This window comes from Populus nigra, chromosome 1 (assembly GCF_951802175.1).
Source record: "Populus nigra chromosome 1, ddPopNigr1.1, whole genome shotgun sequence".
NCBI lineage: Eukaryota > Viridiplantae > Streptophyta > Magnoliopsida > Malpighiales > Salicaceae > Populus > Populus nigra.
The window spans coordinates 24,143,790-24,156,956 of record NC_084852.1 but is presented as its reverse complement, the minus strand read 5'-3'; the positions used below and the strand labels follow the sequence as shown (position 1 = coordinate 24,156,956).

The 13,167-nt window shown below is 31.9% G+C and overlaps 2 protein-coding genes across 2 annotated transcripts; both read left to right on the top strand.

Moving 5' to 3' along the window:
* The first annotated feature begins 9,096 nt into the window (after positions 1–9,096).
* Positions 9,097–9,932, top strand: LOC133679211 (uncharacterized). The gene is made up of 3 exons (XM_062101777.1): positions 9,097–9,287; positions 9,371–9,851; positions 9,898–9,932. Exons 1-3 carry the CDS (start codon positions 9,186–9,188, stop codon positions 9,930–9,932), a joined length of 618 nt encoding a protein of 205 aa, XP_061957761.1. The 5' UTR covers positions 9,097–9,185.
* Positions 9,889–10,843, top strand: LOC133701526 (uncharacterized). The gene is made up of 2 exons (XM_062125493.1): positions 9,889–10,129; positions 10,546–10,843. The coding sequence occupies exons 1-2, from the start codon at positions 9,935–9,937 to the stop codon at positions 10,651–10,653; spliced, it is 303 nt and encodes a 100-aa protein (XP_061981477.1). The 5' UTR covers positions 9,889–9,934; the 3' UTR covers positions 10,654–10,843.
* Positions 10,844–13,167: the final 2,324 nt, after the last annotated feature.

Genomic DNA, 13,167 nt, shown 5'->3' with positions numbered 1-13,167 from the left:
TAATAGCATAATTTTTTAAATAGTAAAAGGGATCCTCGATACAGGCTGATTTGGATTTTAAAACTTCTGTTTTTTTCATGACCTCACACTGTTAACAATAAATATGTTAAATTAAAATTCATGATTCAATTAGTTACGAGTAAAAATAAATACATATTTAAAAAAATTAATTTGATTTTTCTTATTTTCTCATGTAGAATTATTGAGGTCTTAAATTTTATTTTTTTTACACACATAAAAATATTAGTTATCACTTGAATATCTTATATACTACAATTTGTTTGGGAGTATGATTATGGTTATTTTTAAATTTTTTATATTAAAATATATCAAAATAATATTTTTTTATTTTTAAAAAATTATTTTGAGATCAATAAATCAAAACGATTATAAATATTAAAAAAATAATTTTTAATAAAAATAAAATTTGAATTATTTGAAAACACGGGTAAATTGGGATAATTGCAGTACTATACACCAACTTTATATATTTTCTCAATCGAATATATGAATTTTAATTTTTTTTCATTTGAGTGTGCTGATTTTTTTTAAAAAAAAATAATGGAGTTATTCCATTCAAATCCTGTTAATTAATATGTTTTTGTTAATGTGTAGTCTGACATTTACTAAATAAAAATTGCAATATTGGCACCCCAACTCTTGATTTTTCAATTAAGCACATGAATTTCATTTTTCATTTTTGTTCCGGTACACCAACATTTTCAATTGTGCTAGTCAAATAATATTATAAGAAAATCCTTTATTTTTTTATATATTAATTTATTCGATAACAATAGCAAATATTTTAATTGTCTCAATAACTTATTTATTCATTTTAATTAATTATAAAATAGGATTTAGTCTTTTTGTAGATGATTTACAATGTTTTACATCTTAAAGTGATCTATTTTATTTTTTTCAAAATTATTTATTTAATATAAATATTATAATTTATTTAAAATAATATTATTTCAGAGGGTACTTTTAATTTTAAAAATCAACTAAAATAGCTCGTTGGAATAAAAAAAAACACTAGTGTATTAACATGAAAAAATTAAATTTTAATTACTCGATTGACATGGATTGAATGTTGGTGCACCATTAACAATTTAAGAGAAAATAAAACAAATCAAATAACAAGAAATTAATGAAAAGCGGAAAAAAATACCTAATTGAAATTTTTGAAAATACATGGTGTACCCGATTGAAAAATATTAAAATTCACATACTTGATTGAGAAAATATATAAAATCGGTAGACTAGAGAACAACTTAAACAAAGGAGGGTGGGGGAAATAACGTTGTCGTGTAACATTTTTAGCTTAAGAAATTTAATGACGTTGAAGTTATAAGAGAAGAGTAAGATACGAGAAAGAATTAAAAAAAGATGATAGTATTTTTTTCATTATTTCGCGGATCATAGTGTTATACTCTCTGTTCACCACTCCACGCACAGCTCGCCATGTTGTTGCATCCATCTCTTTTATAGTTATTACAGTTAAAAAAACATTTCCATGTTTCCATGGCCTGACGACGTTTGCTACGAGGTGAAAATAGCGAGGCTGAGGGTTAAGTAGTATGCTTTAGATCTTGAAGGAGAACGTGATTCAAATCGTTTTTTTTAAAAAAAATATTTTTTTTATATTTTTAGATTATTTTAATATACTCATATTAAAAATAATTTTTTTAAGATAAAAAATATTATTTTAATATATTTTTAAGTAATATTTTGAACCGCAATTGCTATCATATTTTTAAACACACCCTTTAAAGGTTTTATTTATGACTATAATTTGGTGCATTTATCACATAAGGAAAAAAACACAAAAATACTTGTATTTATCAGTAATTTAATTAGTTTTACTTGTTTATAACTAATTAACAGAAATTAAGTCTTGTGACATTTTCACGTTGCTGAAAATATTATTTATTTTTTCACAAATTATTATAAATTAAAATCGTGATTTAAAAAAAATAATTTGATTCGCGAGTTCGAATTAGTATCTAATTGCATATTTTTTTAAGAGGGTATTGTATTGAAAGATAGAGGACCAAAATAAAAACAGACAAAAAAAATAGGTGGTAGCTTTGAATTTTATACAAAAAGTTTATTTTGGCCCCCTGTTTTTTTCGTTTAGCAAGTGGTCGGTCTCTTTAGTTTTTAGGAATTCAATTTTAGTACCAAAATTAATTTCTTTTATTTTCACTTCTTTTTTTTGTAAGAGGAGAGAGAAGGGGTTATTTGATTCATGCGAAGAGAGTGGAAAGTGATTGTTGATGACAATTATAGCCATCAAAATGGTTGAAATTTGTGTTAATTAGTTTCATTTTCATTTCATAAGGCGAGTTTTACCTAGATTTTTTCTCCTTTTCCTTACCTGATGAGATAGATCTGATCGTATCAATGTTTTTGAATTTAGGTTGATTTTGGTTATTTGAGCTATTTTTTTGGGTTTTTAAAGATTTTGGATAGATTTATCAAGGTGTTTATAATATCTTTTATGTGTTTTTGGTAAAAAAATAAGTTAATAATGAATTTTTAAATAAAAAAAACTAACACCTTATTTTTCCAGCATTCTCTGGTTGCTAAATTCTACACAAAGTAGATGATATATCGTCTTCTATCTTATTTTTTTTAAAAAAAAGTAAAAAGTAAAACTAGGTCCAAGAATGTGGGCTTGCCTAGACTAGTTTTTTATTTACCAATGTGTTTTGACTTTTTTTTTTGAAAGATTTTCTATTTTACATCTAATATAAAACAATTGATAAAAGAAATCATTGAACTCAATTGAGTTTATAATAGGTTCATCCCCAATATTCTAGCTATTTTTTTTTGTTTAATACTATTTTTCCTCGATCTAAAACAAAATATATTTTCATTCTTTGTTGTCAATGATTTATTTTTTTTATTTAACTCAAAACTAAAAAAAATTACAATTTCACTATTTGTTATCAATTATCTACTTTTGCTATCCCATTAAAACACGTCTAACATGATTCTTTTCCTATTAAAAAAATGCTTTATACAAAAAGATTCTCATGTGCTTTATCATTGTATAATTAAATAAACAATAATATTTGATGTAAAAAATATATCAAATTTGATAACTTGCATCACGAGTTTGCTTGGTTAATTAAAATTCATTTAGTTTTTTCTTTAGTTAAATGTTATTTTTATCATTTTCGTATTTCAACATTAAGTTAATTAAATATTGAAATTTTTTCTGTTTTTTTTTAAGAATATCTTCATAACTCTTGTATATTGATTCATGTTAATCCAATATGTTTTCATCTTAATATTAAATAAAAATATCTTCTCACATATAATTAAAATCAATTTTTTTTTATGAAATACATTATTAATGTCTAGATTATTTTTTATTGCGTTTAGATTTTTTTTCCCAACCCACGGTGTATCGCTGAGACAATAAACTAGTGCCAAATATTTTGTGTTGACAAAAAAAGAGACATAATTTCTGTCGTTGTTGGGGCTCTGGCCTTCTACAAAAACTGTAGCTTGTAGCTTTCTTTTCTCATCTCATTCGTTTGTTTTTACGAGAAATACTTGTAGAAAATGAAATTTGGAAATTAGTGGAAGTTTATCAGTATGAAATGAGAATAAAACACGCCACATGTGGAGAAGATGAAGCGATAATTAATTAATTACCCAAGAACTACACGAGTTTGATTGTCGAGTACATTTCAAGAAACACGAAAACAACCGTGTGTTGAGAGTTCCACTGGTCAATCACCATGGCTAGATAACAGAGCAGAAGGGAGAGGGGGCGAATAGCTAACAGGGAGAGAATGGGCTTCAGTATCTAACTCTCTAACAAAGTTACAAGATTCGACTCATCTATTACTGATTATCAAATTAAAAAATAAAACAAAATCATTCGTCAACACAGAACATTCTTATAATCCACGACAATGAATCATAAGGAACTCTCGCTCTGCACTGCATCGCTATAGCCTTTTTAATCTGCAAAATAAAATCCTGACATGTCTGGCTTGAATCATCTCAAACCCAACTATAAATCTAAAAAGGGGTTTTAGCTTTATATCACTTGTTAATATCTAGTGGGGCTTCGCGTCTCTTGGCAGCTTCTTTGATTTCTGAATCTGCTTTAACCGACCTTCATCTGCAAAGTTCCAAACCAAGAATACTGAGAACATCTTCGTTTGCGTAATTGAACATAAAGAATGTTCCGGTCATCTTGAACGTCTTCCAATCAATGTGATAATCTACCTTTCGTAGCTTTGTATTGACCCATGACATGGCTTGTATAGGTGGTTCCGGTAGTATTATTGACTATCTAGTATTAGGCATTTGTTCAATTCGAAATTATAATCCTGCCTTTGCTTCAGAATTCCTGAATGAATACAGTTGACGAATGGCTCTCTGTTGTTTTCTCTACTCGACTCATTCTTGGGTCAAAAGTTGGAGGAAAGTGCAACTCAAAAAGGTCTTCCATTTCAAACTAGGTCTGAAATATACAACAATACATTTTTCAGGGAATGATATTTTCCATCATCGAAATTTACGCAGAGTATGAACTAAGCCTCTTCAGGGCCTAAATCAAGGTATCCATTCCGAATCTCAGAACAAAACAAAAGAATATTTTGACTTCATATTGGATGCTAGCTAGGGTGGCTGAATTCTCGTAACTATAAGTTATACAATCAAATAGTTTGGAACACACAGGGAACAAACCAGTTTGAGGAAGGATTGAAGCAGGTGCTAGATTGATACACAGTAGTGGTGTATCAGCTTCTGTAACTTGTCGAGTTACAAACACTATTAAGTTGGTCTGGTCTATTTTTGTGCTTGTTGTAATGAAATTGAAGTGCATGGTGAAATGGTTTCTCTGCAGCAGCACCTGTAATCATTAGGGTTACCTGTAATCAGCTATGCCATTCAAGCAACTACATGATGCAAAATGGTCGCTCCACCTTTTGATGCCCTGTATATTAATTTCTTGCGTTGTAGGCTCATATCTCTAAATTGGCGGCGAGTCACTAAGCAATGCTTTCACTCATATAAACATGATGCAAGAACTTTAGGCCATGTTTGTTTCCCGGAATTCATTTTCCGGGAAACTACTTTCCAAACTTTCCTGTGTTTGTTTGCCATTAGAAAAGTTGGTCAACGAAAAACACTTTCCGGTCAACGGAAAACACTTTCTGGTCAACGGAAACACTTTTCGGTCAACGGAAAACACTTTCCAGTCAAAGAAAAATTTAGTTTGGTTTATAGGAAAGTGTTTTCCCTTTTGGCTGTGTTTGTTTTCCGGAAAACCACTTTCCAAACTTTCATGTGTTTGTTTGCCATTGGAAAAGTTGGTCAACGGAAAACACTTTCCAGTCAAAGGAAAATTTGGCTTGGTTTTCAGGAAAGTGTTTTCCTGAAAAATTTGGGCGGAAAACACTTTCCGGAAGTTGTGAAAAATTTAGAAATGTCATTATTTGCTGATTTTATCAAATTTGATCCTCAAACTTTTGATTGCTATATATAATTTGTTTTGAATATTTATTTTTTAATTTCATCTCTTAAAATTTAATTTTTATATTAATTTTGGTCCTTATTTTTATAATTGCTATTTGCTTTTTCCTTATCATTTTTTTATTGAAATTTTTTATCTATCACATTTGGTCCTCATTCTTTTGATTTTTACTTATTTTATTTGAAATAATTTATGAAATGTTAATTATTATTATTTTAATTTCTTCACCTTTCATTTTTTTTTTAATTTTTTAGATTTAATCTCTATTATTTTGATTATTATTTATTTTATTTGAGATAATTTATGAAATTATATTTTTTTTTCAATTTCATTCTCATTCAACTTTTTAATTTGTAAGATTTGTTCCTCATTATTTTAATAAACTTGAAAAAATAAAACATTAATAAGTTATTTTCCAGCTCATTTTCCATAACATAACCAAACACTGGAAAGTGTTTTCCAGCTCATTTTCCATTACACTACCAAACATCGGAAAATACTTTCCCGGAATTCACTTTCCTGGAATTCACTTTCCCCGGAATTCACTTTCCAAAAGGAAACTACTTTCCTGCAAACAAACGGGGCCTTAGATCTTATAAGTTATCTTTTTTTTAAAGCCGAGTTTACCTTAGTTCTTTTATGTTTTTTTATTGATTTAATTTTTGTTTTTTTCTTGTTTTTTTTATAATAAAAAAATTATTTTTTTTATTTTAATCTCATTTTGCATGTTGCGGGTTAGTTGAGATAACCCGGATTAACTTGAGTTTTTTTTCCCGACATATCTTTTCTCGAAATTGATAATTTTATTTTTCGTTCTTATCTTTTGGTATTTGATTATTGTGCTCTTTGCAATTTTTTATGGTTTTTTTATGTGGGGTTATCATAAGTCACAGGTTAATTAATTTAACTCGGGTAAAATTGAGTTTTATTTTCAATGTTTTTTTTATTGATTTAGCTTACAGTTTTATTTTTGGGGTTTATTTTAAATAATTTTTTTTATCATAATCTTATATCATGGATCGCGAGATAGTTAAGTTAACCTGTTTTTTTTTTATATTTTTCTTTTAATTTTATTATTTAATATTAAATTATTAAATCTTGAATTTTATAATTTTTTTTTTATTTTATCTTGAGCTATCTCTAGTCAGAACCTAGTCAAGGTGTTGGAAAAAGAATAAAAAAAGGGCCATGAGGCGAGCGGTCTTGGAAGATTGATCATGTCAGTGCCATGAGAAAAGAAAAAAAAGGCGCATGGGCTTGCGAGTACAAGCTTGTGCTCTTGAATAAATATATATATATATATATATATATATATATATATATATATATATATATATATATATATATATTTGTTTTTTGAGCGGACAAAGGTCATCTTCCAATTTCTTAAATAAAAAACAAAGATGCAGAGTTTCAATTCAGGTCATCGTAAAGGTGGTTATCTTTTTTGTGACCAAAAAAACATGATTTTCCATCCATATCTAAGAATGCCTTAAAAACACCCTTTAGACCTTGAGTAATTAATTCCTCAATTTAAAAATCATTAAATTAATTTAAAAATACAAAATTAAATGTAATATAAAAAACCTCGCTCAATCCTGATTTATTTTTAAATGATATGAAAGGTTAAAAACACTGTAGTAAAACCTCTCTTGCAAGATAAAAAACTTAACAGCTACCATGCACTGCCTATATTTGTTAGCTGCTGGCATGGCACATCCCTTTACAACTGCTATCCACAGCACTGCACATAAGTTTTACTCTGCCAAATCACAACCCTTTCTAGTTACTGTTATGAATGTGCGGATTTTAACCCAATTTTTTTTTTTTTTTGATTCGAGAAATCCATGAGAAAACGTATTTTATGAGCTCAGATAAGCGAGTAAAACCTTGATTGTCCTAATCTCTTACAAAAGATTTCAAACTCGAGATCTATTGTTTAGATCTCAAACTCTTTATCATTACGCCACGTTTCTTGGAAACTTTTAACCCAAACCACTACCACAAAAAACACTACATTGCGATGTCTATACGATTCACTTGCCTGCGCCATCACAGGATGCAAATGTATGGGAGCTCTGCATAGAAGTAAAAGGTTTTAATCAAATTCTCCACTAACTATGAATCCGTGTTTTCCCATATGCTATACTAACTCGCTTTTTTCTGTTCAAAGTCTGGAAGTGCTGAATGGAAAGCAAAGAATCTGTCACGGTAATGTTAGAGGAGTCTAGTCTAGTGAGCTTATCATCATATATATAATATGTTCCTACCGACTATTCACACAAGCGACTTACATATATATACACAACAGTGGATAGTGGGAAATCCAGTTGAAATGAAGAGTCAGGAGTAAAATTTATCTTGTCCTTGGGTGTGGAGACTGGAGAAGGCACTGGAATCTCACGTTAATGGAAGAACAGTTATGACACAACATTTCTGCTTCACAATTAAGTTCATTTATGCCTTGCAATTCTCGAGGATTGTAAATGTAACGTAAGAAAATGAGGGGAGGGGAAAGGCAAGTATAGAATTATAGAAATTCACAACTAGTATTGTGATTCACAATTCTCAGCGTTGCACGAGGTGATATAACTCCATTGCCAATAATAAGAAAAAACTCCTAATCCAAGGTTAAATTCAAGACTCCCTGAACAAGCTCTTCTTTTTCTTAGGTTTTTCTTTACTTTGAGATTGATGGTTAGTCCAAGAACATTGATCCCCTACATAATAAATTAAACTACAGTTTCCAATTCACTGCATCTACTCTTAATTAGGCAATCCAATGGCCAAGAACTTGCAATAGTCGCGTAACCGGTTAGTTAATTGCTTCTTTCTTGAAAGAATCTTCCATTAACTTTGATTGTCTTTCAATCTTCTCTTAGATAAGAGCATTGATTGAACTATCCATTCCCCTTTCATGGCCTTTGATTCCTGTATAAGAGAGATTAACTGGGGTGTGTGCTGTGAGTGGGTGAGAAAAAGAGAGATATTGAGTGGTGTGAGAAATATTACTAAAAGAAGAGTGTTTATTGTGTGAGTGTTTACCACCACAAAATAAAAGACTTTACTTACCATCGTTGCTCAGAATCCATACGTCACCACCTCTTAACTCCAGAGTGAGTTGTCTGGTTGGCTTGCTTGAACACCATTTCATCTCAATCCATGGCAAACATTAGCTTGAAGGCATCTGTGGACAAGAAGAGCAGCAGAGTTTTATTTGTTGAATCTGACGAGTTCTTTGTTGACATCCTTTTCAGTTTGTTGACAATGCCCATGGGAACAATCATCCATCTCATCAGTAATCGTTCACCGAATTGCATGAACAACTTATATAAAATTGTTGAAAATATAGATGTTAAGTATTTCCGGACTGAAGCATGCAAGGACATGTTGCTACATCCTCGTAATGCCGCTGCAGCTTATTGTGAGAGCCTAAAACTGAAAATTGATGACATCGATACTTTAAGTTTCTTTTGTTGCGAGAGTGCCGATTGAACTCGTTCTGGCTACAAGTTGTGGAGTCATTACAAAAATCTTTATTGTGGCTGTGGACGCCACATGAGCCGCGCGTATTTTGAATCTATCATGCCGGGCTCCATCACATAGTGGATCTGACGCAAGAAATCGAGGAGTGTTTGTCAAAGGAGTGGCCCGATTTGTTGTAAGTGATTATTTTCAAGTGATGCCAGCATCAACTTCAGCAAGCATTTCTCTTCTTACAAAGCTTGGAGTCGTGGATACAAGTAACATCGAGGAGAGGATTTTTGACATTGGATTTACAGAGGTATGATCTAATAAATGAGCTGTTGCAGTATTGTCTAGCCTTGTGCTATGTACAGGTACCCATTTTAATGTCTTTTTTTTTAGGTCTTGCAACTGCTGGAGTGCTCATTGGTATCAAGGACACCTCTGACCGAAGTTTTGCTTGCTCGTAAGGAAGTTCCCGAGTTAAGAAATGAAGATTTCCTTCAAAGAATCTCTCTTATGCGTGAAAAACTAGAGCATCAATCAGAAAGAAATGGTGAGACGTCTGTTAGGCTTGTGGTTTGCAAATCCAAGAAAGTGGTATGTTACGCAGAAGCGTCAAAAGATTTTGTTGATTTACTTTTTAGTTTTCTCACCATTCCACTTGGGTATTTGATGAATGAAACGCATGGTGGACAGTCAAAAGGATCCATCCACCACCTATATGACAGTGTCATTGATCTCGATGCTAGGAAATACCTAAAGTCAAATGACATTAAAGAGATTCTTCTAAATCCTAAGATTGCACCTGGTTCTGGCTATAAGAACCAGCCACTAGGTGTTAGGGAAGCTGTTGATAACCAGCAGTACTACTATGATCGGGGTTCTAATTCCCAATTATTTATTAAGGGTAAAATAAGAACTGAAAGCAAATGTCCTGGCGGTTCTACACTCCCACTTTTAACTATGATGGATCCCAAATCACCTTACAAAGAGGGCACAGAAGGTGGTGGATTTTTGCTAGATCCTGTAATGTTCACGGTAAGTGAAGATCTTGTTGTTACACCAATATCGCCTGTCTCAGAACAATCTTTACTGGAAAAATTGAAGATACCTTTCAATGACATCTATGACTGCGAGGTTCAAGTTGGCAGAGAAGAGGTAAGTCAAACTAACTAATTTCTGCACTCTCTTATTAGCCATGATATTTAATATTTAATTATAAAGCTCTTAAGAAAAATCATGCCTGTCAACTTCATGCTTATGTCTTTGTTAATTTTGTCTTCAGAACTGTAAGTTTATTATTTTTATTATTCTATTTATTCAACCAAACAGATTTATAGGATAGAAGTGGCATAAAAACTATTTTACCTGTTCTTCTAAGATCCTCTTATGTTAATGGCATTTGTAAGTTATCCAAGAAAAAAAATATTCAAATGGTGCTATCTAGTTTTCTAGATGGAAACCATTCCATTCTATCAACTCTTACTCCTTTATACGCTTGTTAAAATTCGCATCATAACAGTCCCTTCAAACAGGAATATTGTTTTGATGGGCTTTTTCTTTTTCTGCTGCAGGCTTCCCGTCTCTTAGCAGCTTCTTTTGTATCTGAATCTGCTCTTACTGATACCTTCATACGTAAGATGCCAAAAGATGCCTTAATTTCCGATGTTCTGAAAGAATAATCTTGAGGACATCTGTGTGCTTAATTGATCAAGTATGTTTTCTGGTCATCTTGAACCTGGTTCTTTTTATTATTGTGATAGATAGTCTGTCATGTGTAGGAGTATTATTCTCAAGACTTTCATGTAAGTCGAATTAAGGTGCTGTTTTTGCTTCATAATACCTAAACTATAGTTGTTTTCTCTTTCGACTCGCTACTGGGTCGTATAATTGCCTGGAAACACAATTTAGAAAGGGCTTACAGCTCCAAATTGGTAGGCAGAGAGTATCTTGAACCACACCGAATAAAGCTCTCACTTGGTGGCAAAGCATACACTAGAAATCATACCTTCCCGAGGAAACACAGTTTTTTTAAAAGTTCTAAATATCTATTCAGCGTTCCTGCTATCTCCTTCTGCAATCTATGATGAAGTCACAAACAGTATTTTAAGCTGGTCTGGACCATTTTGTAAGCTTTTCATAACGAATCATTAATTAATTGAATGGCAGCATCATGAAATGTAATCATCTGTCCCGTTGGGATGACTTGCACCACCTCCTCGACTATAGATTCGAAATGAGAGTTGTTTTAACATTCAATTCCCTGAAAATTTCCTTTTAGGAACGTCTCGTGCATGGCAGCTTCTTTTATCTCTGAATTGGAGGTCAGTAAATAACAAACGCCTTCAACCATATGAACCGGAAACATAACTATGCCTGTGGAAATCCACAACATCGATGCCTTGGTACTTCAGTGTATGTAAAACATATTTGGTGATAAATGGAAACAGAAGGTTTTTCTACTGTTTTTCAAAAACTTCGCAGCCAATACTGTCTAGTTATTGTCCTGAAACTTCTCTGTAGGGCTACAGCCAGAACACAAGAAATATTATCTCTTCCAAATCACAGCTCTTTCTTGTTATTGCTTTCAACAATACGAAGCTATAACCTAGGCCTCAGTGGCTAGAAACTTTACATTGCTGCCATACCATTCATTTACTTGTACCACTACCTGAGACAGAGAATGCAGAATGCATGGGATATCGAGTTGTCTGTGCTACAAGTACATGGTTTTATGACACTCCGAATATAACTACGATATGGATTTCTCTGTTTCAGTGATTGATCTCCCCAGAATATCATTGTTTTTCACGCTTCATATCTCTGGTAGCTTCCTTTATCGATCTGCGAATAAACCTTAGCCAATATTCCTTCATCAGCCAAAACTTGAGAATATTTTATCATTTGTGATGGTTTTGGTTTTTTGTTTCTTTTGTGTGTGCAAAATTTGGAAGCTATAAGCATAGGTACGTGATTAAGAATAGTATATTTAAGATGTTGAATGAATAGCAATGGTAGATGAGTCTCGTAAACATATCATTATACAATATATTTCTATTGGCTCAATTTACACATTCTCATTGCATATACATGCACCCAAGGGCTAGTGGAAAATCCAGGGAAATGAATCTGCCTTTTCAGCAGGTCTCGAGTAAATAATGTCTCTGGTCCTAGTCTATAAAGAAGGCTGTTCACCATGGTCTTTCTCCAAGGCTGTTGCTGCTTTCAGGTTTCGGATTTTGGTACGATGCATGACAATTAAAGTAAGAAGCAATTAGATAAAGGATTTCTGTCTTTAAATTCCTGTTCCATTCTTGAGGATTGTAAATATTGCGGAAATGAAAAGTACTATTAAACATTAATTCGCAATTATGACTGATATTATGATTCCCAATTCATAGCATGACCCTAGCTGTTAGTGTTGGAAATAAAAGCGAAAACAAAAAAGAAAGAATTGAAACGATAAATGGTAGAGCTGCAGCTCAATACTAGAGACAATCTTATTATATTTCCTTATTGTTTTGTTCATCTTTTATAGTACAAGGAAGAGCAAAAGATTACAAAGCTAAATTAATGAGGAAATAGAAACACTTAGCCTTCCATATTCTAGAGAAGATCAAGAGAACAGGAGTCATAAAAACTAATAATGAAAGACATTGAATCATTACAAATTACTTTTAACAGTTAGAACAATCTATACGTGTTTTTGTTGCAGGCTTCGCGTCTCTTGGCAGCTTCTTTGATTTTGGAATCTGCTTTAACCGACACCGTCATCCATAAAGAGCCAAAAGATACCTTCATCTGCAAAGTTCCTGTTAGGAAATTACTATTTTGTGGCAAAGATCCCACTTCCACTTAGTGGAAGCTTATTTTGTGGCATAATTAGTGACATGTTTTATGGCTTTTGTCCCACAATTTTTGCCAATAAATAGAGGTATTATTTGAAAAGCAAAGTGAGGAAGTGTAGAGCCAAGAATGAGAGAAATATAGGAGAGAGTGAGCTGCCAAGACATCAAGCAGTGGCTGCCATTGCAACACCGCAAAGAGAGAAAGAAGTGAGGTTGAAAGTTCAGCAGAGTGGATGATTCCTCCTCCTCTACTGTTGTAAATCTTGTTCTCTTCCTGTATAATAAAATGTTTTTCCCGTAGATATAGGTAATTTGTTGAACCATGTTAAATATTATGTGCTAAGCCTC

Excerpts from the sequence above, each read along its gene's own strand:
- LOC133679211 (XM_062101777.1), top strand. The coding sequence starts at position 9,186 with ATGCCAGCATCAACTTCAGCAAGCATTTCTCTTCTTACAAAGCTTGGA. Across the intron at positions 9,288-9,370 it reads TTGACATTGGATTTACAGAG|GTCTTGCAACTGCTGGAGTG; the intron begins GTATGATCTAAT and ends CTTTTTTTTTAG. Across the intron at positions 9,852-9,897 it reads GCAGTACTACTATGATCGGG|CAAATGTCCTGGCGGTTCTA; the intron begins GTTCTAATTCCC and ends AAGAACTGAAAG.
- LOC133701526 (XM_062125493.1), top strand. The coding sequence starts at position 9,935 with ATGATGGATCCCAAATCACCTTACAAAGAGGGCACAGAAGGTGGTGGA. Across the intron at positions 10,130-10,545 it reads TTCAAGTTGGCAGAGAAGAG|GCTTCCCGTCTCTTAGCAGC; the intron begins GTAAGTCAAACT and ends TTTCTGCTGCAG.